This window comes from Candoia aspera, chromosome 1, assembly GCF_035149785.1.
Source record: "Candoia aspera isolate rCanAsp1 chromosome 1, rCanAsp1.hap2, whole genome shotgun sequence".
NCBI classification, from domain to species: Eukaryota; Metazoa; Chordata; class Lepidosauria; order Squamata; family Boidae; genus Candoia; species Candoia aspera.
The window spans coordinates 278,892,336-278,918,757 of NC_086153.1; the positions used below are offsets into that span (position 1 = coordinate 278,892,336).

The window sequence follows — 26,422 nt, forward strand, 5'->3', positions numbered from 1 at the left end:
AAACCGGCCTGCGAGGCTTGCTCGGAGGTGGAGCCTGGCTACGGAAGTGAAGAGCAAGCCGGAAACGTTGCAGCGGCCCGGACTTGGCTGTTGCGGCTGGCTGAGGCTGGTGGCGTCGTCGTCGTCGTCGTTGCTCGGGCCCTTTTCGGTGGCCCGCGGACTACTGCGCGTCCTTTCCGAAGAGAAGCGGCCGAGGCCAGGCTGTCGCCATCATGCACGACGCCTTCGAGCCGGTGCCGATCTTGGAAAAGCTGCCGCTGCAGATCGACTGCTTGGCGGCTTGGGGTGAGTGCAGGGCACCCTTCCTGATTCTGTCCCCGCGAGTCCCCTCTGGCGTTTCCGTGGAATGTGTCATAATACAGGCTTGCACCCTCACGACCCTCCGGAAAGCCTTGGTGAATCCTCCTCCTCGGCTCCACTGGGGCCCGTTTTCTGTTGCCCCCCCTTTCCCCGCCATGTCTTGAGTGAACTAATTAAACGTCGGTGCCGGTAAGGGCGAAATCTTCCCGGTTTTCTGCGCACGTTAATCACAATGCTGGGAAAGGTTAAGGAGCGTTTTGTGCTTTTTAAACGTGACCGTCACGTGAGTCATGAGAAGGAGCGCTCTGCGTGTCTGCCCCAGGCAGGGCCGATGTTGGTCTAGAAAGGGAGAGCCAGGTTCAAAGACAGCTTGAACCATGATGGGCGCTCTCTGGGATGTTTTTCGGTTTCTCAGCCCATCCTGTTTCACAGGGTTGCTGTCGTCGGGGTAAAATGGATAGAGAGATCCCCATGTTATCTTACTGGGGCGCCTGGAGAAAAGCGACTTCCACAGTTAATAAATGAACATAGATGCTGAGTGCCTGTGGTCTCTGGTTTTACTGCATTGGTTTTAATGAAGTCTGATGAAATGTGCAACTTCTAGCTGGTAGTTTCTTCCACTCTGGGAAGAATGCATCAGAAGTGGGTTAGTGAGGATGAAGGTTATAACCCTTTTTGATCATTCCAGTATGTCACTTTTCCAACGTTGTGAGGTAGGAGTGGCTGTTTCCATGTTTGTGTTAGTTTGTGTGCTGCGGAAAAAGCGTGAAGGGTTTTTGCATGTTGTGAAATGAAACATTAAAGGTGTACTTGAAAACCAGAATTGGCATAGCTCCCAAGGGAATATTTATTGTGTGTAAATTGGAATGTACTTAAGATATGACAGCAGATTTGTGGGAATTGAAACATAAGAGATTTATCTTTGATAAACCACAAAACAGATCTGTTTTACCTCTTGGATACATGGGCTATAACATTCTTTATTAAACATAGAGTTAGAATATTACATAAATATAACCAAAATCTTATTAAGTAGAAATTTTCTTTTTCTGGCTGAAAAGTTCAAAACCATGTTACTCCATGGCAGGATACCACTGAACAGCTCTTCTACCATTTTCCTCTCAATCTATAAAAAAATTACATGAGTTGTATTTGCATAATATACTAAGCTAAAAAGCCTGAGTAATGGGCATGTCTGTATGTCTGTACTAGACTCTTAGTCCTGTCACAAGCTCCACTTGTGAACACAAAACAGGTGCCATTTTGGGTTTCTGGATTCCCAAAAGGGCAGCTGTTTTTGAGTTTATATGACATGCTGATCCATAAAGGTTGGATTAACTGTATAACAGGTAAAATAGGCTTATGTATGTACACATTGATGTTTACCGAGTTGTATGAATGCAGCCATTATCAGAATTTATTTACTACACTAAGCTCCTTTTTAGGATTTACTTTACTACAAAATAAGTCAAGAACTGTTTCTGAAACCCATAATTGGAGGGTAGAATGATTAGATACATACAAGTGTATTTGTCCATGCATACAAGTGTACTGGTCTGGTTTGTTGTGCTTTGCAAATAGCCCTGTTCTCTTATGAGATATGTTAAGTACAAGTAAGTTTTAAAATTAAAGGCATCTTCAAAGGTCTGCATGTATGATCTTTCACGTAGTATTGGTCTTTCTTGTATGAGAGCAGTAGGCTGAAATAAATGTTAGAATGATGTATTATTTTATTTCATGATAAATTTAATAGTGTTCATTTTGTGACTTTATACAATGACCTTGTAGGGTGGTAGTAAAAAAAGAGCTCAAAGATCATCGCCATTTCGCATTGATACAGTTGATTGCAGTGAATATATTTGTTTTGGTTCTAGTATTTCAAAGTAGGCTTTGACAAGCAGAAATAAACTGTTTATAAGTATGATTGAGGAGAGGTAGAGTTTTTGTTTCCTACATATATGGGAAGCAATTGTAGGAAAACAGTGTACAGACTGATTACTGTTGTTTGTAGCAATTTCACGTATGTATTATTGCATATACAGTTGTAATCAAACTTATTCAACCCCATCCTTCCTGATTATTGTGATCTAGAGTTGGATATACAACTTGTCCTGTGCTTTCCAGTGGTGAAAAAAAGCCAACAAAAGAAAGATTGAGCTGCAAAATGGGCTAGATCCTGCAAGGGGCTGGGGAGAAGAAAAAAATCCCAAAAAACAATTCCCTGAGTGCAGCTCTACACATTCTTAGCTTCCTTTCCTCTTCTCTCCTGCTTTCTTAACTCAAGGTGATGTTCTCATTAAGAGGTTGGAAAGAATTCTATGTTTTCCTTACCTTGTTCATATTTGTATAAGATCTTGATCTATAAAATTAATAATTTGTGGTTGCCTTTACAGGAAACATTTTGATTATTTTTCTGGGATATAATTTCTAGCAAGGTGTTTATGATCAAATCAATATAAACAAATGACATGTCTTTAAATGTAATTGTATTTGCTTATTCTATTTGGCAATGTATTTTGCATAATTCTCAACAAGAATTTGAGAATTTTAGAAAATTATCTTCCAGTATTTTAGAAAATGATCTCAGTTCATACATTTATTTACGTTTAAGTTACAAATTGCCTTTTATTCAGAATTTTCAGAATTTTGTTAAGAGGTTGCAGGTTGGTTAAAATGAGCAGTGTTTTTTCTTCATAACCTAAATATTTGAGAAAGCTTAACACTGGGATGGTGTTTTCCAAGCTCTATTTTTTTTTTTTTAGTTCTGTGTCTTATAGAGGAATGCTGAAATAAAATCATACAGACAATGAAAGTCTGAGAGTTCGGAATAGTTCACCTATAATTGGGAGTTATAGGACTTTTATGTTCAAACAGCGATTATGTTTATTTGCTCTGCTGCTTTCATATTTTTAATGCTATTCTGAACCATTATGAAAAGAAATATATAAAAATAAAAGGCAGATTTTTAATAAAGATTGTGCTTCTTAGCATGTGTAATGAGTAATTATGTAATTTTTTTTAGAAAATTTGAAAATGAAAAGATTATTCAAACTGCCATGTCCTAAATTCTGTGAGATCAGAGTAATCATGTTTTTATTGTATGTTTGGTAAACAAAACCTAAAATTACAACATAACAAATATGTACTATATAACACCCTCAAATGTTTTCCAATAGTAAAAAAAAATGATAATAAAATGAAATAGTTGATTATAAAAAACCCACAGTAAAGTTCATTTATAGAGCAGTGCTATACATTTCTTATGAGAGGTATGTCATATTTAGTGCTAAAGTCCTGCACATATTTTCCTGGGAATAAACCCAATTGGACCTGGTAATATGGGTAGGGTTGCCCTGTAAATTTGACAGTAGCTGTATACTTGAAAATTATTTTTATTGAAATATTTGTAAAACTGTAAATTTCTTAGAAAAAATAGAATATTATTGGTGCAAATAAATCATTTTTTCTTTTGTAGAAGAGTGGCTCCTAGTTGGGACTAAACAAGGGCATCTTCTCCTTTACAGAATTCGAAAAGAAACTGGTAAGTTTGTAATGATTTAGCCAAGCTTCTGCATATTGGCAAAATAGCTACAACTGAGGACAGTTGAGACCCATCTGTTACTTCACTGCATTTTAGGGCAGGTTCATACAAGATAGGCCTTCTACATAGTTGCGGCAGAATATCTACAAGAAACAAAAACTTGTTTTAGCCTCATGCTGGCTGGGTTTGTGCTAATTTATGATGTGGGTTTTTTTTTTTTTTTTTGGTTTTTGTATTAGGTTTAGTGTGTTATATGAACACAGCCAGTTTGCTTTGTAAACTATGGTTTGTGCCATAGTATTATGTGTGAACACTTCCAGTTAAGGCTTATTCAACAAATAAACTTAGTGTTATTTATAATCCAATCCCTGTGTATAAAACTTCTGTGATAAAGAGCTTTATTGTCTGACCTGAGATGTCCTACGTTCCTTGTAGCATGTTTCCATGCAACATTTTTCTCAGAAAGTTTAGTCACAACAAATACCTAAATTACAAACTTTAATTATTCAGATTGGGTTGTTGTACTACTCAGTATCTTCTTGGTTGAAGACAAAGCACATTGTGCATGGGTTCAATTTGTGGAGTTAGTACCAAAAACCAAACTAGATATAATGAAGATCACACAGTTGGGAGATGTACCTTTAAAATATCTATTTAGCAAATAAAAATGATTAGGATTCAGACTATGGTTAGGGTAAAGTAATTGCCACCCTCAGCTGTTACATCCTGAACAAAAAATAGATATGAAACGATCAGCTACAGATTTATAGTCACAACTAGTTTGGCCCTTGCTGTCCCCAAAAAACTAACATATGGAATGGACCAGGTTGTTATTTAAATAGTTTCAGAGCCATTATTCATTTCAATTTGGCATCAGTGAGGAACAAGTTGTGCTTTAAATATCCAAGAGTAGCTGCATGTTCCTTTTCCTATTTGGATGTCTTTTCCATTTCAGTTAATTTGTGAGATTTCACTGTATTTTAGAATTAGGCATAACATGCTAAAAAAAAAAAGTCAATGTCAGCTTCATACCTGATTCCTTTGTCTTGAAACTAGTCTGTAAAATGTGAATTAGAATAGAAATATGTATGAATTAGTTTGTCAAAAAGATGTTCTTCCCCCTAGATCAACAGCTCAAAGGGATAATTAGGGCTAGTTGTGTTAGATCTTCATTATATGATCATGGCTGATTTGGGTCAGTCCTGTCCCTTATAAATCTCACAAATTTGGGGACTCCCCCCCCCATCACAGTGACATTCTTACCACACAGACTATAAATGTTATCTCTGTAAAAAGTAATTGATGGGCATTAGTTTGGAAAAGGCTGTAAAACCATTTCTAAACTTCTGGGACTGACTAATCCACAGTCAAATAGATTGTCTTGAAATGAAAATGATTAGGGACAATAGTAGAATCTTCCTAATAGTGGGATAATCAGTACTGATTTACTGCTGAGATAACTGGATATGGTGTAATGTGCAGTTCAATTTTTTTCAAGTCTTCAAGTGGAAGACTTGAAGTGTGCAACTCCTCTAATCTCAGTACAGAAGTTTATATGACATTTTTCCTTAGCTGATAAATGCAGGTTGATTAAATAGTTTAAAACATGTCTGAGTAAATGAACCCATTTACCGTTTGATAGGTTGCAACAGGTTTGAAGTCACACTAGAAAAATCAAACAAGAACTTCTCCAAGAAGATACAGCAGGTAGGTGTAGTAGATTCAGATTCAACTAAGATTGTTAATTTCTATGAAATCTAGGCTTCATTTAAGGAAGTTGGTGGGATTGGAAATGGCTGTACAACTAAGCCTGGCTTCTAGAATATTTTAATTATTTTCATATTGATTTACTGTACTGTTAAGGAAATTAAGTGTGATAAGCGTGTTTGTGATTGCTACCCCAGAATAAGAAACTACTTCAGACCATAACACATTGATGGATATATTTTGGAAGACCTTTTCTATTAAGTTCTCATGTACTTATCAAGTAAAAAAGGCGAATAGTAAATGTATACATTTAGGAAGAGACGGGAGTTAGCATTTTTTAATTTTTAAAATGTGTGTGTTGACTTTTCAAAACATGACCATCATAGTCACTTTAAATTTCATTGGAATGCAGCTATATGCAAGTTGCCAACAAAACAGGAGATTTAAAACAAATAGCAAAGATGTCCAGAATGAGAACAAAATTTCAGCATAAACAGTTTGGAAAAAAGCACCAGCCAATCATTTTGGAGCATGAGCATGGGAATTTTGTGGTATTACCATGGAATTTAAATATTTTTTCTATATGTTGGTATAAGTGCTAAATCATACAGTTATGCTTGTTAAGGGATCTAACAAGTCCTGTTAAATGAGAAATAATTTGGGGAGAAGTCAGACTAGATGGGATTTTATTGTCTTCCTAAATTACAAATTAGAGTTTATTTCATCGGGTATTCCATAGTTATCACTAAAAGGTTACCTTGCTGGAGATGAGAATCTGCATATAAATCAGTTATATTTTATAGTCATTTGGGGCAAGTGAACTTTTAATGAACTTATTCTGAAGCTTATTTACAAGATTTTTATTTTTAATAGATCCATGTTGTATCCCAGTTCAAAATTTTGGTCAGTTTATTAGGTAAGTGAAATAATTTTTAAGTTAATTTTGTTTTAAAACAAGGTTTGGCAGCCATTGCAAGCCTATGGAATTTCTTTAAGTGTTAAGTCTCCTTGAACTCAGTGGAATTTATTTCTGGGTTAGGAGTGCATAAATTTGTTCTGTTGATCTGAATTTCAATGTTTTGCTTTACTTCTGATCTGACTCCTATTTTAATTTTTTAAAGGGCACATTAATTTTTAAAAATACTTTACATTTTGTTATCTTCTTTAAGCATTATTTAGCTTTAATCCACTGTTCTTACATTGTCCATCCCTTATTGGTATGCAGTGTGTTTGAGACTTAGGACCATTGTAGAATCAACAAAACCCTGGGAGATGTTTGTAAATTTCCCATTTCATTTGAAAATAAAATAATGTTTTCTGCTTCGTTTATTTCATTACGAGAAAAATGCAGAGATTTGAATTAAGTGATGTGTATAGGTTAATTTGAGCAGTGATTTGTGCATTTTGTCCCAAACAGAAAACAACATTTATGTTCATGATCTGCTGACCTTTCAACAGATCACAACCCTTTCTAAGGCAAAAGGTGCAACTCTTTTCACTTGTGACCTGAAGGTATGTAATGAAAAATCCTCTTGGATTTTATATTTATATTTATATATTTTTTTATCTTATTTATGTTTTTAAAGTGTGATTGAAGCCTAGATGTTTTTATTATTGTTTTTTATTGTACACCACCCAGAGTCTCCCATCGGGGGAGATGGGCGGTAATATAAATTTAATAATAAATAAATAAATAAAATAAAAGAGGACACAGGTTTGCCTTCTTGAACATTTGGTATGTTAGATTAAAATGAAAATAATTGGTTACTAGATGAATGCTCAGGGAGTGGGGGGAAAAGATGCTGATCATTCACTACTTCTGAAAATCACATTTTAGAGAAGAGGTTTAATATACAGGTAGTCTTCACTTGCCAACCCAATTGGGACTGGCAACTCCCTTGCTAAGCGATGTGATCATAAAGTGAAAAGTCACGTGATTGCACCTGACTTACAATGTCAGTTTGTCAGTTCTGGTTGTGGTCATTAAATGAATCACCATGGGTCATTAAGCACAATGCCACGTGACTATGACTTGCAACTTCCTGTTGGTTTCCCTATTATCTTCACTTGTCGGAAGCCAGCTGTGAAGGTTGTAAATGGTGATCACGTGACTGTGGGGACATTGCGACCATTATGAATATGCACCGATTGCCAAGCACCCAAATTGCTATCATGTGACTGTGGGGATCCTGCGGTGGCTGCAACTTTGAGGACTGGTTGTAAGTGTCCTTTTTTAGTGCTGTCGTAATTTCAAATGATAAGCAAGGACTACCTGTGGTTCTGTCCTTCTCAGTAAGCGATTTGATATTAATGGTGGGTATTATTGGTCTACTGAGGAGTTGGTTTTATTTCAGTCCATTCTTAGAGGGGGAAAGTCACCAAGGAAAGAATGACAGGAAAGCCTGCTCAGGGCCCATTCTTGTTCTCCCTGGGGAAGAGACTAGAAACAAGTCAAAAAATGTGAGTTTGCATATACATTGGGCTTACATTCACACTAATGATGTTTGTTTATTTGTGGCACAGCTTGAGGAAATGCAACCATAGTGGTTTTGCAAGCCACGCTTTATTGCTTAGCATACTGCAGGACAGTAGTTAGGTTTACTCAAGAAGCCATGTTTAACAAATGCTGATGTAGCATTGTGTGTAAGCACAGCCTAATACTGTGTTTTCCAGCTTTGATGCTTAGAGAGAATTTTGTTTTTACAGCACTCCGATACTGGGGAAGAAGTCCTGAGAATGTGCGTGGCAGTGAGAAAGAAGCTACAACTGTTTTACTGGAAGGACCGGAAGTTCCATGAGCTGCAGGTGCAGTATTACCATTCTTAATAGATCCACTGCCGTGTTAAGGAACTGGTTTTTGTTCAGTGCTTTGAAAGTGTCATTGACTTTCCATACAGAAAACATTTTCAAAAATAATTTGAGTGATTTAGTTCTTAAGCCCAGTTTAACAGTTACTTAGCCTTTCAGAGTTTTCTTGGTAAAGTATGACGTTAATTAACAAAGAAAGTGAAATAAAGATAGAATTCTACAAAACTCAGGGAGATATATATTGTTGATGTCAGTTGCTGTTTTAAAGAGCAAGACCTTATGATCTGCTGTCTTTAATTTGTACTCCTTAAGCTGGAACATCACAGAACAAAATCTAATGGCTTGTGGGTTATCATCATGGTTTCTGTGAACCTTGGGCTATGACCTTGTCACACACACACACTTCTCCAGAGATTTAAAGACATTGGATTTCAGGCAGAAGTAAATAGTTTGTCACAGAGAAATAGGATTTGGCTGACAAAGGAATTGGTAAGTGGCCAATTACCTCTCCTTACTGACATTCCCCAAACTAAGGAAAGCTTTCTTCTGGGCAAGGTGCAATATTTAATATCTGGGCAATACTATAGGGAAGATATTCTAAAATCTCATTTGAGCAACGTATTTGGTTGGAACTGGGGATGTTGAAAAAGTCCAATATGTGCTATTTTATTTTTACCTACTGTAGGGATGTTCATAATGACTATAATCTGCCTCTTTTACGTCAGTCCCTGGATGATCTGATAATACTTACATGTCCATCTTTTTTTCAGATTGTAAATCATTTATAACTCAGACCACAGCAAAATACTCTGCAGCAGTCATGAAAATCAGGCATCAATTACTGAAAGGTCTCCCACAGTTCTAACATACTTTTTATATCAATACCCCAATTGCCTGTATTACTCTACTTTTTCTTGTTTTTAATTGTTTCCAGAGGTACCTTTTATCTCTGGCCTTTGGCTGTAATAAAAATCCATTCATTCCGCTGTCTTTAATTTTATAATTTTTTTCTTTAGAATGAAAATGGAGATAGCTCTTAAGAACATGCTTTGCCATATATATATATATAGAAAGAGAAAATATACAGCTTCCTTAATTGTAGCTAATTAGACATTTTTTCTTCTTGAACTCCAGGGAGATTTCAGTGTGCCAGATGTACCCAAATCAATGGCATGGTGTAAAGATTCGATCTGTGTTGGTTTCAAGAGGGATTATTATCTAATAAAGGTAAAAGAGAAATTTTAGACTGAGATGGAAAAAAAGATTGATTTTTCTGGATATATAGGAGAAATGAATGATTGGAACATGAATTATGAATTCACTAGTTCCTGTATTGAATAATCTCACTAAATATAGTGAGCCTTCCAAGAAAATAGGCACTTGATTGCACTATATATTTGCTGTGACATCAATGGTAGAAGCTGATCATTGTTTCAGGATTCCCTAAACCATTTGCCTGTGTTTTGGTCTGTGGGGTTAGTGAGGTAAGCATAGTGAAAGGGATATTGGGGAGAGGAACAGCTTTTTCTAATAATAATGAGTAATTTGGTATGGCTTTTTGTATGGAGTGACCAGGTTTTTTAATCCCATTCACAGGTAGATGGGAAGGGATCGATTAAAGAACTCTTCCCCACAGGAAAGCAGCTTGAGCCACTAGTAGTCCCATTGGCAGATGGCAAAGTTGTTGTGGGCCAAGATGATCTAACTGTTGTGTTAAATGAAGAAGGAATCTGTACGCAGAAATGTGCCTTCAACTGGACAGATATCCCAATAGCCATGGGTAAGAAGTAACTGTCTTCATTTCCTTTCTTTTTTTCTTTTTATATACAAAAAAGAAAGAAAAAGGGGGAAAATAGAAAAAAATATTATCTTTAAAGAGAAAATACATTGCACACATAATTCACCTTCATTTTTAAATGAATAATGAAATTTGACCACATAAGATGATAGCTATCAGTCTTTCTGCTGCATTGATAAAATGTCAATTCATAGATAGAAGGTGAGTATGTATGTATAATCCACGTTTGTGAGTCCAACGTAACTCTGTCTTCCCTTCTTGAATAATTATTTTCTTTGCTCACAAGGTAAATCAATAATTTTTTATATAGTGATAAATTTTTCGCATATATTTCTATCCTTAAACAACAGTGAACTTTGTAACACCATGTTACAATTTTGTGAATATCAACCCAAAGTGAAATATTAAAGAAACCCATGGGTAAGGGTTCCATCAGCATTGATACCAGCTTTTTTGTACATTTTCTGAGGAATCTGGTAAATATGGAAAATAAGTGTTCGTTGAATTAGTTTCTTCTTAAATTCAAAGAAATATATTTAATATTTTAAAGACACTTTATAATTGATCCATTAATATATGATATACTAGCTCTTTATTCCAAAGTTTTTCAAGATAACAAAAAACATGTTAGTAACAAACTTACCGCTTTATAGAAAATTTATTTATTTATTTATTTATTTATTATTCAAATTCCTATTACCGCCCATCTCCCCCCAAAGTGGTTTAGTTTTAGATGTAACTAAAATGCATTCTAGTAATGGTAATTCAGGAGGTTTATTTGCAGCCAGTGGATCCAGGCCAAAGGACAAATATAGGAGATACTTAATTGAATATACTGCCGTTCCATATTTTAAACTTTTTAGATTCCTCCTGCAATAAGTCAGTTGGCTTAAACACTGGTTTTGTGATAAGCTGATTTAAAGTATTAATGACTTTAATGACTCATAGCTTCCAGAAAAAGAAGGGTTTATCAGGATATCTGAATTATCCCAGAGTGTAAGTTTGTTATGTGACTAATAAAGGGTAGGATTTTATCTGTGTCTCAACATCTTCTAAAGGTTTCTTGTGGCCTTTAATGCTGAAAACTCCACAGAACTGTGTCTCAAAGTAGAGCCAAGCTACCTCAGAAAGGTCACGTCGTGCATTTCTAGTTATGACCATAATGGACGGTTGAGGATGGGTTTCGTGGAACTACTTAATGGGTGATGAACAAAATTCCATTTACAGTAACTGTAATGTAAAGAATGCTGTATCAATGCCACATATTAATCCAGTTGATAAAAACTCAAAGTCCATGTGTAGGCAAAACATCTTTCAAGAATTTCCAATTTAACATGTCCAAAGGCTTCTCTGTATCCTGTTAGTCAGCTGACTACAGGATTTCTGAATGTATAGCCAAAGGTACCAGTTAGTAATCTAATATTATCAGATGTTTGACAACTGATTATAAATCAGATTGTGCAGGCTGAATAATTAAAGGTGGTGTCATTTGTAGTGTGGTGTGATGGTTAAGAAATTGGACTAGGGCTGGAGAGACTCAGGTTTTAGTTTACCTGCAGCCACAGGAACTCACGGGGTGACTGTGGACCACTCACTCCTCTCAACCCATCCTATTCCACAGGGTTGTTGTGGGAAAATGTGGGGGAATGAGGGGAATGGCTACTCCCTTGAGCTCTTGGAGGAAAGACAGTGCATAAATCTATTAAATAAATATTGTAGTCTATATACCAGAAACCCAGAAACATTAGCAGTCTCCTTTCAGTCCAATAGATACAGTGGTGTGAGATGATATTATGCTCTTAGCCACAGCAGTGCTAGAAAGTGAAATGACTAGAAAGCCCAAGGGCATAAAGAAAGTAGTAAAACATTTGCTGTTCCTGAATGGAGAGCTGAATGAGAGTTTAGGTCTGTATCCTATTGCTGACTGTGTTGTTTCCATAACAGAACATCAGCCTCCATACGTGATAGCAGTATTGCCAAGATACGTAGAGATTCGTACGTTTGAGCCCCGTCTCCTGGTTCAGAGTATTGAACTGCAGCGGCCACGCTTCATTACTCTGGGAGGGTAGGAAAGTTTTAATTGCCCCCTTTCCCCCTATTTTGCATTTATCGTTGCTAACCCTGTATAAATACTGCTGAACTATTAGTTTTAAAGAGTTGTTGAGCAAAGGGGAGCGAGTCCTTTACTTTTATGGAAGTACGTTGCTGACAAATAACTTTTTTCCTTTTTTAGTCCTAATATTGTATATGTGGCCAGCAATCATTTTGTTTGGCGCCTCATTCCAGTTTCCATCGCAACCCAGATCCAGCAGCTTCTCCAAGATAAACAGTTTGAATTGGCTTTGCAGTTAGCGGTAAGTGAAAGGTTGAACCTATTTTCAGTCTGTAGCTGGGTTCCTGTGGTGTGAGTTGTATTTGGTTTAGTGTGATGTGTGAACCTAGTCAGTTGTGTTTTAAACAACTAACTAGGACTCCCAAAGCGGTACATTAATATGTTGATGAAACTTGAGTGTATCTGTGACAAATAATTACCTTGATAAGCTGCTGTCTAGTAAAAGTGCTCTTTCAAGACCAAATTATCTGTTAATTAGGCATCTAGCAATGAAGTAACAAGTAACTGTAGAATTTATGCTTATTCTCTAAACTTGTAAGATTTGGTTTTAGTTTTTATGATGGTATTGTTCTTTACACTCATTATGTTAACAAGTTAATTATAATGAACTTTGATCATACACATGGTGGAGATGAATGAACCCCAGTAAGTCTTTCATTACATAGGAAAGTGTGGTTACATTTTGGGAACAAGCCACAATATTAGGCTATTCTGGCTTGTTTTGAAGACCGTAACCATAGTCTTCAAATTTGAGACAAAATTAAAATGAAAAAACTGTAGTTCAGAGGAAGATTTGACTAGTTTGTCCCCTTAATGCAAAATAAGCAGCTCCAGTGGGATTAAAAAAGTTTGTTAATTTGAGTGTACTGTACTCTACTCACCTATGAAGAGGGCTACAAAAACTCATTAAACGGTATTAATACTGCTATCTCTGTTTGCAAGAATCAATCATGTGAGCACTTCCTTATGCCAAAGGTGCACAACCTTTTTGAAATAACAGCCTTACTTTTACTTAAATAATATTAATAATATTGCTCCTCGTGTATTTAATATGTTTCTCGTCCTGTCAGATTAGTTTGCAGTTCAGCAGTCATGTTTTGAGGGGTTTTGAGGGCTGTGCTCAAGGCTGTGGAGGGCAGTTACAGTATATGCAGCCTGGGACTGCAGATTGTATACTGAGAACACTAACTGTGAGCGATTTAATTTTCTCATCCATTCCGCCTAGAGTCGCTCTCTGAGTGAGATGGGCAGCGAATAAATTTTATATATATATTATTGAGGTATTTATTATCGTCTCAGTGTTCATGGACTGCAGCCGCACAATAAAGTTCACCATGCACAAGAGACTTTATTTGTGTTCTTATTCTTGGATAGCGTAACTGAGATAGAAATACATCTTCTGGCTTGCATGAACAATTTTTCACACTTGTATATTCAAACATACTTTATCACTATTGATGATCAATTTCCTTAAGATCCAGTATGCTGTTTCCTAAAGATTTGCGTTTTTGAGTTACTATTTTTCTTCTACACTTTGGAGTTTATGGTGAATAAAGTATTTTTCTGCTTCTGTTTAAACTTGTTAGGATATGAAAGACGATTCTGACAATGAAAAACAACAACAGATCCATCATATTAAGAATCTTTATGCCTTCAACCTTTTCTGCCAAAAGCGCTTTGATGAATCAATGCAAGTCTTTGCTAAACTTGGGACAGGTAGATTTTCCTTTTCAAGCTGGCTTTAAATTATGTATGGGAAAACAAACACCACTAAAATATATCTGTATATAGCTATAAGCTTTGGTGTTTGGGTTTTGTGTAAGAACATCCTGTGGAATGTTTCTTTCAGTTATTGCAGAGAAGACCAGAGAGGACAATTTCTGTTGTAGCTTTACACCCCTGTGAATCTCCAAAAGCTTCCAGATTCTCAGATTTGAGAATGTGTAGCTGAACTGCAGAGCAAAATACCATCTCTTCCTGCTCATCTGCCAGTAGACAACTTGTAGTGTTAGTAATCTGTCTTGCAGTGTTGTGAGACTGCCACAAAAATATGGAAGCATTTTTAGCATGGAAATGAGTACTTTATGTGAAAACTAGTCATAGATGCCATTGGGCAAGAAGTAAATTTATCAGCAGCAGTAGCCTGATTGCTTTAAAAAGAACTATATTGAAAGAGCATACTTACAATATATTTGGAATTTCAGTGGTACTGAACTGCAACAAATTCTTTTAAATGTTATGCATGAGATATTAGTGTAAATTATTTTATTTTAGGAAAGAAAGAAAATAATAGAACTAGAATGGGCCATGTGGATCATTGAGTCCAATCTCCCATTCCATGCCGGAAACTAAAAGAATCAGAGACAAATGGAAAACCAACCTCTACTTATTTATATCTAGTGAAGGAAGCCTATTACTTCTCTGGACAATTGGTTCCACTGTGAAACTATTGCTGTCGTTGGAATGGTTGTTTAACATTCAACTGGCATCTGTTTTTCTGTCACTTAAATGTATTATTCCATGTCCTGCCCTCTGGGACGATAGAGAACATGTTTGGGCTTTCTTCTGTTTGATATCCTTTCAGGTACTGGAAAAATGTGACCATGTCCCCCTCAGCCTTTTCTTCTCAGGACTAAACATTCCCAGTTTCTTCAGTCTCAAAGGACTTACTTTTGACCTTCTGATCCTCATTATTCTTTTCTTGACTAGTTCAGGTTGTCTGAGTTTTTTTCAAGTGTTCATCTAAAATTGGGATGCAATAGTCAACAAGGCTTTGACTAATGCAAAATCTACTAAAACTATAGCTTTCCCTGCTTTGAAAACTAGACTTCTATTGATGAAGCCTAAAACTGCAGTTTCTTTGTTTGTTTGTTTGTTTATTATTCACATTTCTATCACTGCCCATCTCCCCACAAGAGGGGGACTCTGAGCGGTTGACAATAAAATTCACCTTAAAACCACAACGTCATAAAATCACCAAGTCAACACCTACAATGCTAAAATAATAAATAAATATAAATATGGAATCCAAAGTTACCTTTTTTGCAGCCACGTTGTACTGCTGACTCATTCAGTTTGTAATCCACTACTATTGTGAGGCCTTTTTAATTACTACCAAGCCAGGAATCCCCCATCTTACCCGTGCATATTTTTGTTTGCTAGGTGAAAAACCCTTTGTTTTCTGTTAAATGTCACTGTTATTTATAACCCATTTGTCTAATCCATAAGATTATTTTTAGTAGGGTGTCTGTTACTAGCTATCCTACCCACATTTGCATTATCTGCAACTTTGATATGCTTTTCCTCAACCTCCTCACACAAATTGTTGATAAAGTGTTGAAGAATACAAAGCCCAGGATTAAACTTGATGAAACTCACTTGGTATTTCTTTCCAATTTAATGGACACTATTTGAGTATGATTTTCAAGCCAGCTATGTATCTATTTGTGCCATTCAATCCATAATATTTTGCTGCTTATCTATATCTTAATCAAATTAGTTCTTTACTATCTTTGTGATAAAAGAGATAAGTGCTGTGAATTTAATTGAAATCTGGTTATATTTTGCATTTTTGTTTAAAATATTTTGACCTACCTCACTTGTGCGTTTTTTTTTTTCCAGATCCCACACATGTGATAGGTCTCTATCCTGAACTGCTGCCCAGTGATTACAAGAAACAGCTCCAATATCCAAATGCAGTGCCAGTTCTCTCTGCGGCAGAGTTGGAGAAAGCACACCTAGCACTTATAGATTACCTAACTCAGGTAAGCATTTAACTCATTACAAGTAGTCCTCGCTTGACAACCATTAGTTTAGTGACTGTCCAGGGTTACAACGGTGCTGAAAAAAGCGACTTATGACCGTTCCTTGCACTTACAGACATCGTAGCATCCCTGAGGTCACCTGATTGCAATTTGGGCCCTTGGCAGCTGTCGCACACCATCGCAGTATCCTGTGGTCACATGATCACCATTCGATCTTCCCAGCTGGCTTCCAATAAGCAAAATCAATAGGGAACCATGTGGTTTGCTTAATGACCATGTGATTCACTTAATGACCACTGCAAAAATGGTCGTAAAATCGGGTCTGGATTCACTTAACGACCACATTACTTAGCAATCTAAATTCCGGTCTTAGTTGTGATTGTTAAGCAAAGACCACCTGTATTGTGTCTTCCCAGTGACTGCTTATGTTGGACACTTCCAGAATTGTTTAAAATGTATAGAATGTCATGTTCTTGTTTTATTTAACATTTAAAAGGGATTTGGGAATGGGTAAGATATGATCTCTTGGTTATGTTAGAGCTTTGATATGAGAAGTCACCACACCAAGAAAATGAAATAGCAGTTTCTCTGAATAAGCAACTTTCACTGTCTTGCTCTGTACAGTGCAGAAGGTGGGTCCCTGTCCCAGGAAGCATGCAATCAAGATGTTGGCCATGGGTGGAGAGAATAGAGGGAATGGAGAGTCAAGTGTAACAAAACACTGGAAAAAGGAGAAGACATGAATAATCAGTATTAAAGAGCACAAGAAAAATAGGAGAATTGAATCTTCATTGGTTTTTATCTTGGGTAATGTGGGCAGGGTGTAGCTTGACTTTATTTCATCTTTACAGAAAAGATGTCAGTTAGTGAAGAAGCTGTATGATTCTGACCATCAGTCCACTACATCTCCCCTCATGGAGGGAACTCCTACCATCAAATCCAAAAAGAAATTGATACAGATAATTGATACTACCCTGTTGAAATGCTACCTCCATGTGAGTACTTGTCATCTTCTGACTTGGGAATTCAGAACAGAAGTGAAATTTAAGGTTATGGTGAAATATTGTTTGGGGTTTAGAAAGGTCTACAGATACAGACAGGTAATAATATTTTGGAGGAAGGAGACTGCTTTAGAAATGTCTTTCTTGCTCAGTTAATTCCAAACAAACACTTGGTCTTCAGTGGGACGTGGTTGAACATTGTCTGCAATAAAGTGCTGATGGGATTCCATGTCTAGTATTGAACTAAAAATTTTTTTGTCCCAGTCCCTGATGGAATTGCAATTAAAAATAATTTTAAAATGTAATACGGAGGTAAGTGAAGGATCATATGAAACGTAATGGGCAGTTCTCTTAAAAATAATGTTTAAAATCAGAAAATATATTTAATTGTGATTGAACTGTTGTTCAGGTCATTAATATATATATCATTAGCTTCAGTTGTGAAGCCAAGAGGTTTTGCTGAGGAGCATGTTGCAAGATCTCTCTATCTTATATCTGCCTTCATCTTAAGTGAAAATAAGTATATATGCCTTTCAACCTTTACTGTTCATAAGTTAATGGGCAAAAGGACATTGCAGGGTTTATGATAGTACCTTAATGTCGTTACTGAAGTTGCCTAAAGCAGAACGCTTATAAGCAAGAGAGAGTAGATTGCCATCCAGCTCATTAACGGCACAACCATCTTACTTGCAAAATACCTTAACTACTTCATTTCCGTGATTCACATTTCCTCTTTGGTTATGTGAAGTTGTTTCTGATTCCATTAAATTGCTTCTTACTACAGACAAATGTAGCCCTGGTGGCACCATTACTGAGACTGGAGAACAATCATTGCCATATTGAGGAAAGTGAGCATGTGCTCAAGAAAGCTCACAAATACAGTGAATTAATCATACTGTATGAGAAGAAAGGTCTCCATGAAAAGGGTAAGTGCTGTGACAGGGAAGAAGGAACCATAGGGGTTCCCATATCACTTTAAGCTGTTCATTTTGAGTAGTGTAGTGTGTGAGCAAGTTGAGTGCAGATGAGTCAGCTACAAAGTGGAATCAGATTTTTTTTGGCAGGGGGAGGGTAATACTGATTGCAGTGTGATGTTCATACTGGGCTACATAGTTTATAGCTATCTGGTTTATTTTTATGAATTCAGAGAGGTACAAAGAAGACTAGCAAAAACTACAGTGCCTGAGTAGCGAGACAAACCAGGAATTGGCCAGACAAGCCATATTTGCTTTGTTTATTTGCCAGTTTTATTTCAGCTTTTTGGTAATTCACCAACACATTGCTTAGAACGCAATGTGATTGCAATCAGTATGCAAGTTATCACCCAGATCCTATAGATATATCAGGTTTAAGCCTAAGTCTGGTTAAAAATAAAACCTGTATTTAATTTTCAGTGCTGTCCCTGCTCTTTTAAAAAAGCATAGTTATTATTTTTGGTGAGCAGTGGCCCCAGTTTAAAGCAATATTTATATTTTTATGCAGTTCAGTTATTCCTCTGTTGATCATTGATCTGAGGATCACATATAGTCTGTTCAGTTATATATGTTGGGAAAGGTTAATTTGCCCTTGGAAAAATAGAACTGACTAGTTTTGTTAATAGCAAGCATCTAGGATCTGTGTAGAAGAGGTTAGAGCTGTTCCTTTAAATTGAGAGAGGAATGAGGATAAGGAACCTATTTTAAGAGAAGGATGAACATGCAAGGAGTATGTAACATAGTTGTATATGTTTCTGTGATACAAGCACAGGGACAGTAAAAAGATCTAAAGTGCATTCATAGTAACGTGACCCAGTTTTTTATTCACACTTGTCTTCATTGGTTTGCTTGCACATTAGGGGTATGCGAAACACTGTGTTTAAAACAGCCTGAGCTCAGGTGAGCAACAGGTTATTGCAATCATTTTGGAAGTTGAGTTTGCAGCACTTCAAATGATTGAAACACCGTGTTCCATACTTGCAGTTCAGATTCAAAACATGTTGCAGATCCCTTTAGAATATCTACAAGAAAACTGACTATTGGGACTGTAGTGCTGGAAAATACTTTCTGTATTGCCTATAGAATATTAGTTGTTATTAAAGTAATTAGGGGTTTGTAAAAGCATTAGTGGAGCAAACCAAATCTGCTCTTTGATGTGACAGTTTTCCCAGGTTTGTCACCCGAGTGAAAGTGACATCTGGCATGCACAAGTATGTTTAGACATTGTGGATGGCCCTTAAAGCAGCCATGTTGAGCCTTCAAGAGAACTTCACACCTGCTTTGTGTGAAGGACTTCATACTTGCTTCAAACAACAGGCTTGGGAGGCTGCTTCACAGAGTGGTCCACCAAATGGTTTTGCATAATCCTATTGTTTAACCTAAAAGGTAATGCAGTAAAGTTCTATTTTGCTGAAGCCTTGCAGGTGCTGGTGGATCAGTCCAAGAAAGCTAATTCTCCTCTGAAGGGCCATGAAAGAACTGTTCAGTATTTACAACATTTGGGTGAGTGAAGTTGATTTAATTTCTTTGTAGTTGGTGTCATGGTATCTTGTATCATATCATATATCCAGAAAAATGGTTAACAGTTATCACAAAAGCAATCAAGCATACAAAATAAAATGACTGGATTCACTCCAGTCAGTAACAATGTTCAAGTTCTCTTTATAAAATAAGAAATTAGACTGAGAAAATAATTATTGTATGAAAAACGGTGAATAGCACTCTTTTTCTCAAAAACTTAAGTAACATTTTCCTTTAAAAAAAAAAAAAGGTATATCTGGTAGGGTTTTTAGACAGCATCTTCAGAAATTGTGTTGATAGTCATGGTATGTGTAGCAGTACGAAAGCTGTGACCTAAAATTCGGGGGCGGGGAGGGTTTGTTCTCCATCCCAAGAGAACAGAAAACCCTTCCATGTAGTAGATGTGGTGCCATCTGCTTGGCACCATCACCTCACCTGCTGCTATTTTTGTCTTCCCTCCCTCAAAAAATTACTTGAGGGACCACCTATCTCCCAGAGTATTTGCCTGGCTGACTTGAGCTGGCAGGGTTGGCATTCTCTGAGTTCCTTCAATTAAGCAATGCCATCTGTCAGGGCCCTGAAAGCACACCTTTTCTGTGGCAGTGTTTGCCCACTGGAATGAGGTTCCCTCTGAGATCTGAATGACTCCCACCCTGCTGATGTTTTGAAGGGCCTTGAAGGCGTGGCTCTTTGCCCTGGCCTTTGGCATGGATGATTGATGCTTCCTTTCAATGTAGGTTGTTTTCCTTTGTTCCCATCCATTTTGGACATCCTACCATCTTTACCTTTCCTTTTGTTCCTTGATGATTTTTTAATTTCAAATGTTTCAGACAATTTCCGAACTGCCCAGAGTTGCTTGGAATTGGGTGGCATATTATTAATAACAATAATAATAATAATCACCACCACCACCACCACTGTTGGATCCCATGCAGCCCTTAGCACATAGAGCAACACCTCCTAAGATCCTCCAGGAGTGGTTTGAGGCTGATGCAGACAATGCATTTTTAAATGGATACTGTGAATTGTTCTTTTGAAGACATAGTCAATTATATGTTTTCAAGCAAGTGAATTGTATTATTTTCTCCAGTGTAAGACATGCTGTGTGAATATATGTAATAGATCATTGAGAGAAAGGAATATCTCTTGACACAGTCCGTCAGTAGGTGAGAGATCTACAGGCTTATCAAATAAATAGACACTTAGTTCATCATGCAAATATACTGGGCAAAAAAAGCTTCAAAGAGGCCCTGCCTTAATGAACTTGCTAATAAAGGAGGGTTGGGGAGTTTCTTTCTCAATTCTCAAGATTCTGTACTCTTAACAGCTAATTCTTTGCATTAGAACTAATAAAAGAAAGTCTCTGTGAATCTTGTTTCCTTGATCACGCTCTGCAGTTCAGGAGCTTGATGGTGTGTGTGTGTGATAAAGCCATGTTTTCTCTGTGTGGTATATATACTTTTTCCTTAAAAAGGAGGTGTCTAGGCACCTGCACCATACTCCCATCAGTGTGAATACTTTTGTAGTTTTTTAATTTGCCTTATGTGTTTTTTTACTGTAGGAACAGAAAACTTGAACTTAATATTTTCCTATTCTGTTTGGGTACTTAGAGATTTTCCTGAAGATGGATTAAAAGTAAGTACACTTGGATACATTTAAAAACAGAGAGGAGGAAGGGATCTATATAATGGTTTTTATATAAGCATTGTTTTATTTGATCGTTGTACACCATCCAGAGTCACATCCGGTGAGATGAGCGGCCATATAAATTTGATCGATAAAATAAATAAATAAATAAATAATGCCTCCATACTCCACATGGGGACTACTCTAAATAACAATTGCTTCTTGAAGAAAGCTGCTCATACTGTAATCAGTCCAAAAAGAATAAAACTTCTGTTTGGTAAGCAGCGAATTTCAACTATGTAGCATCTAGCTGTCTGAGCTCAGCCGCAATATTTGCACAGTTAATCTCAGGTTTTAACAAGATATCTTGCTTATCAGTACATTACACTAATTTTGGATTAGGTTATTGACAACAAAAGGAAACTAAACAATTATATAAAAAAGAAGGTCCCAATACTTTTTGGAGTAGTAAGTTCATGTGGAATTTTGGGACCATATTATGGGCAGTCTTATAGCATGGCTATCACCGAATATCTTAATGAGGCAAACAAAGAATTGGCTAACTACTGTTTCATTCTCTTAGAATGCCAATGGGTTACGCTTGAAGCAAGTGCTTTGTGTTCCAATATGCGAATTTCCCATTCTTTTTTTTTATTAAAATAATCTAAAGCAATTTGGGCAAAGAGCTTGACCAAGCTAAAAAATGTGATGGTGGATGTATTGTTACCCCCAGGCACTAAACTGAGGTCCTAAGATAAATAGAGTTCATCAGCTCCATAATAGCAAACCAGGGATTAACAGAAAAAACAAAGAGAATGATGTATTTATTGGGAAAATATTGATTAGTCTTTGAGAAAGAAGGTTCAAGAAAACTTAATTGCAGCAACTTGATCAGAGAGTATTGCATATTTCTTTTATTTATTTGTTGCATTTATCCCCTGCCTTTGGGAGCTCAAGGTGGGTTACCTAACATGCCCTCCTTCTTACTGTTGCCCAGCCCAACAATCCCATGGGGCAGGTTGAAATGAAAGATAGTGATCAGCCCAGAGTAACCCAGTGAATTTTCAGGCCTAGTGTAGACTAACCTTAGCATCCCAAGTCCTATTCCAATACGGTTGCCCTTATAATACAGTGGTCTTTAGTAAAATCAGGGTAAATATGCAAAATATATTCATGGTCTGATACAGAATCCTCAGCCATCTGGATTTCATCACAGCTTATACTTTTATTGTCTATATTTACATTTTCTGTATTTATAATTGTACTGAATTTTATACTTTGCTTTTATTGTAAACTGCCCAGAGTCCCTCCCTTGGGGGGAGATGGGCGGTGATAAAATTTGATTGATAAATAAATAAATAAACATCAACTTTGGAAATTCAACCTTTTGTTTGGTAGATATTTACAGAAGATCTTCCCGAGGTGGAATCCCTCCCACGAAAAAGGATTCTGAACTTCTTGTTGGAAAACTTTAAAAACCTGGCTATTCCTTACTTGGTAAGAACTCAGATGGAAATAATCTACTTTTTATGGTAAAATAATAAAAATGTATAAATCTCAGATAAAATATTTCTTGGTCTATCTAAATTATTTATGAAAGTGAAGTGATTTTAAAAAATCAGCTTGTAACAGTTAAATAAGGAGATGCATAGTCATTTTGAGTTCCTGGTGATCACATTTTAAAATATTACAGAACTTCTAGAGATACTTACAATTAACTTTTATATTTGGGATATGTACATATATTTCCAGGAGCATGTAATTGAGGTCTGGAAAGAGGCTGGTTCAGAGTTCCACAATTGCCTGATTCAGCTCTACTGCGAGAAAGTTCAAGGCCTAATGAAGGAATATCTCAGCTCGTTCCCTCCAGGTATTTTCACCCATGATCTATTTCATTATGCAAAACCAGGAGCAAGAGTAGAGTAGGGATTGCTGCAGAGGGGAGTCCCAAGGACAATTCTGCAGTTTATAGGTAGCATTTATAGGGTTGCTCACTTTTTACAAGTAAGGGAACATTTATAAGAGGCGTACAGAAACATTAACTTTCTGTTAATTATTTCCAGTCAGGGAAGAAACAACAATGATCTGCCCATAGAATATTATAAATAGCCAAACATAAAGAGAAACAATAAAATGCATTTAGTCATATATACAATTCTTTTCTGACAGAAAAAGCACCGGTACCAGCTGGAGAGGAAGAGGGGGAGCTTGGAGAATACAGGAAAAAACTTCTTTCCTTTCTTGAGAGTTCCAGTTATTACAATGCTGAGCAACTCATCAGTGACTTTCCCTTTGATGGTAAGAAGTAGTCAGGCAGCGTTGCTGTCCCTCATGCTGGGCACAGGCAGCAACATTCATTGCAGATTTTTTTAGTCTTTCTCTAAGAGGATTCCCATTTATGTCAGTATCTGCCTGTTATTTAAGAACTGTTCCATAAAAATCATACTCTTTAGTCTGCAGAGCAACAACAACAACAAAAGCCCCTGTAGTCTTTGATTAAGAACCACATATGGAAAGTGGTTCTGTGGGTTGGTATGCAGTAGAATAAATAAATGAATCTCTGTGTTGCAAAGAACTTCTAAAATAGTTAAGCATAGAACTGTGGAGTTGGAAGGATCATCTAGTCCATTCCTCTACTATGTTAGCAACTTACATTATGTATATGTATATTCATTCATTCTCTTGTCTCATGAGAGAATAAAGAATTGACAGGACCCAAGGTGCAGACTGTGCAGAGAGGCCTCAGAGACAGTCCAACCCCTAGTGGCAGGGTGTAAAATGCAGGCAGGAACAGCATACACTGAATGGCATAAGTAGCTGGCATTGTATATGGGACCATCTGCACAGTGTATGGGCTAGACCTTCCCAAGTCCAGATGGGAGATTCCACAGAAGGTTGTGGAGAATGACAGGGCTAAGATTCTGTAGGACTTTCAGATCCAGACGGACAGGCAGGTACTGGACAATCAACCAAATATTGTGGTAGTAAACAAGGACCAGAAGACAGTGGTGGCGATAGATGTAGCAGTTCCAAGTGACATCAGGAAGAAGGAGCATGAGAAGCTGGAGAAGTACCAGGGCCTGAAGGAGGAACTAGAAAGGGTGTAGAAAGTGAAGGCCAAAGTGGTCCCAGTGGTGGTAGGAGCACTTGGGGCTGTGACTCCTAAGCTGGGAGAGTGGCTCCAACAGATCCCAGGAGCAAATCAGACTTCTCCGTCCAGAAGAGTGCAATATTGCGCAGAACCCTCAAACTCCCAGGCCTCTGGTAAAGGGCCCGAGGTTGAGGAAGACACATACGACACATATTTTATCTGTTAAATTGTTTTATTTAATGTCAAGCCTAGATTATACTTGTTGTCGGGGCTTTTGGCTGTAAAAATAATAATAAAAATACCACCCATAAGGGTAAGAAGGGAATTTTTTTGTATGATATATATATAGAGAGAGAGAGCGCGCGCGCGTGTGCATGTGCAAATTTGTTGTGGTGGTTAAGGCAATGGGCTAGAAACCAGGAGACTGAGTTCTAGTCCTGCCTTAGGCACAAAGCCAGCTGGGTGACCTTGGGCCAGTCACTCACTCTTAGCCCTAGTAAGGAGGCAATGGCAAACCACTTCTGAAAAACGTTGCCAAGAAAACTGCAGGGACTGGTCCAGGCAGTCTCCGAGAATCAGACACGATTGAAATACACACAGACGGACTGTGTGTGTGTGTGTGTGTGTGTGAACGGTCCCCTGTGCAAGCACCAAGTCATGTCTGACCCTTTGGGGGATACACACACACACACACCCATACCCATACCCATATCCTTGTTAACCACCCAGAGTTGCATTTGTGAGATGGACAGCCATATAAATTGATTTAAATAAATAAATAAACTTGTCGCTTATCTCCATGCACTAAAGTAATGTAACTAGACATGTTTGCAGAAATAATAATTTTCTGATCTATGATTGTGATAAAAGATTTTGATTTTGTCAGTAGTAATTCCTGAAGTAGTTACGCAAGCCTAGAAGAAGACAGGGCAGTTTTAAAGATTTGAAGAGCGATGCTTTTGAAAGCATGTCTTTTGAATGATTTGCACAGTCCTATTATAGTGGATATAAAAAGTCTACACCCACCTGTTAAAATGCCCGGTTTTTGAGATGTAAAAAAATCAGACCATGATAAATTACTTCAGGATTTTTTCCACCTTTAATATAACATACAAGCTGTACAATTCAATTGAAAAACAAACTGAAATCTTTTAAGGGAAAAAATAAAAATAAAAAACTGGAATAACGTCATGGTGACTACTGTACACATTCTTATAGACTGCTTTATAAACTATATTGCCAGTGAGTGTTACTTTTCCCCTCCTGCCCACAGGACTCCTTGAGGAACGTGCGCTGCTCTTGGGACGGATGGGGAATCATGAACAAGCTCTGTTTATATATGTTCACATCCTGAAGGATACCAAGATAGCTGAAACGTATGAACCTGCTTTGTAATCTTTGAAAGTGATAACCATCAGTTTATTGACAACTGTTATTAGACCATCTGACTTTCAGCTACATGGCTTCTCTACTTCGTTGTTGTTGATGCAAACCTAAATTTAAAGTTCATATAACAATACAACAATGTATAATAACAATTTTAATGCCACTGTAGTGACAAAGGTTTTGGTAATCTTGGCAGTTTACTCCAACTCAGTCTAGAAAGATTACAGTTTGCATACAGTTTTAAAGAAGTGTAGCCAACCTCTATAGGTTCACTATCAATTTTTGGTTATGCAGATGTGAAGGGGATTCTTTGCAACAAAGTGTTACAGGCAGATTCCAGTTAAAATCTGGAATCATCCTCCATGATTTTTGAAGTCTTTCAAGAGAGCTGGTTGTGAGAAATTTATATAATGTTTAAGAGACTTCGAACTTGTTTCATTTGAAATCATGCTGAACTTATAACTAAGTCTTCTGTAAAACGTATTCAGCAGAACTAACCAAATCTCTAATTCTATAAAATTGCCTATTCTCCATTTACTCTTGTTTCTTCCAAAATAGTCAGACATGTCTTCATGGTCTTTTGCCAAATGAGAAATGTTTGTATATCTTTTGCATTTGTTATCAACTGATTGATTAAAATTCAAAATGTGTAGTTTTTTTTTTTAATATATTGGGCTTCAAAGTCACCCTGAATTTCCTGTTGATGTTGTTTCAGTTATTGTCATACACACTATGACCGAAGCAAAGATGGCAACAAAGATGTGAGTAACTTATTTTTCGTCATCTTAAAGT

At 37.0% G+C, this 26,422-nt stretch overlaps 1 protein-coding gene across 2 annotated transcripts in view; it reads left to right on the forward strand.

The window, feature by feature from the left end:
- The window catches only part of VPS39 (VPS39 subunit of HOPS complex), a 43,670-nt gene continuing 17,248 nt past the window's right edge, over positions 1–26,422 (forward strand). The window contains exons 1-21 of one of the 2 annotated variants that reach the window (XM_063289899.1): positions 1–285; positions 3,776–3,841; positions 5,484–5,548; positions 6,422–6,464; positions 6,966–7,060; positions 8,255–8,353; positions 9,491–9,583; positions 9,953–10,136; positions 12,099–12,219; positions 12,388–12,508; positions 13,854–13,983; positions 15,889–16,031; positions 16,883–17,026; positions 17,817–17,958; positions 19,423–19,509; positions 21,089–21,162; positions 22,552–22,650; positions 22,906–23,023; positions 23,323–23,451; positions 25,518–25,620; positions 26,346–26,391. In XM_063289899.1, the coding sequence (XP_063145969.1) occupies positions 213–285; positions 3,776–3,841; positions 5,484–5,548; positions 6,422–6,464; positions 6,966–7,060; positions 8,255–8,353; positions 9,491–9,583; positions 9,953–10,136; positions 12,099–12,219; positions 12,388–12,508; positions 13,854–13,983; positions 15,889–16,031; positions 16,883–17,026; positions 17,817–17,958; positions 19,423–19,509; positions 21,089–21,162; positions 22,552–22,650; positions 22,906–23,023; positions 23,323–23,451; positions 25,518–25,620; positions 26,346–26,391 (2,175 nt within the window). In that variant the 5' untranslated portion in view covers positions 1–212. The remainder of the gene's footprint in view (positions 286–3,775; positions 3,842–5,483; positions 5,549–6,421; positions 6,465–6,965; positions 7,061–8,254; positions 8,354–9,490; positions 9,584–9,952; positions 10,137–12,098; positions 12,220–12,387; positions 12,509–13,853; positions 13,984–15,888; positions 16,032–16,882; positions 17,027–17,816; positions 17,959–19,422; positions 19,510–21,088; positions 21,163–22,551; positions 22,651–22,905; positions 23,024–23,322; positions 23,452–25,517; positions 25,621–26,345; positions 26,392–26,422) is intronic. The other variant, XM_063289900.1, reaches the window with a different exon arrangement.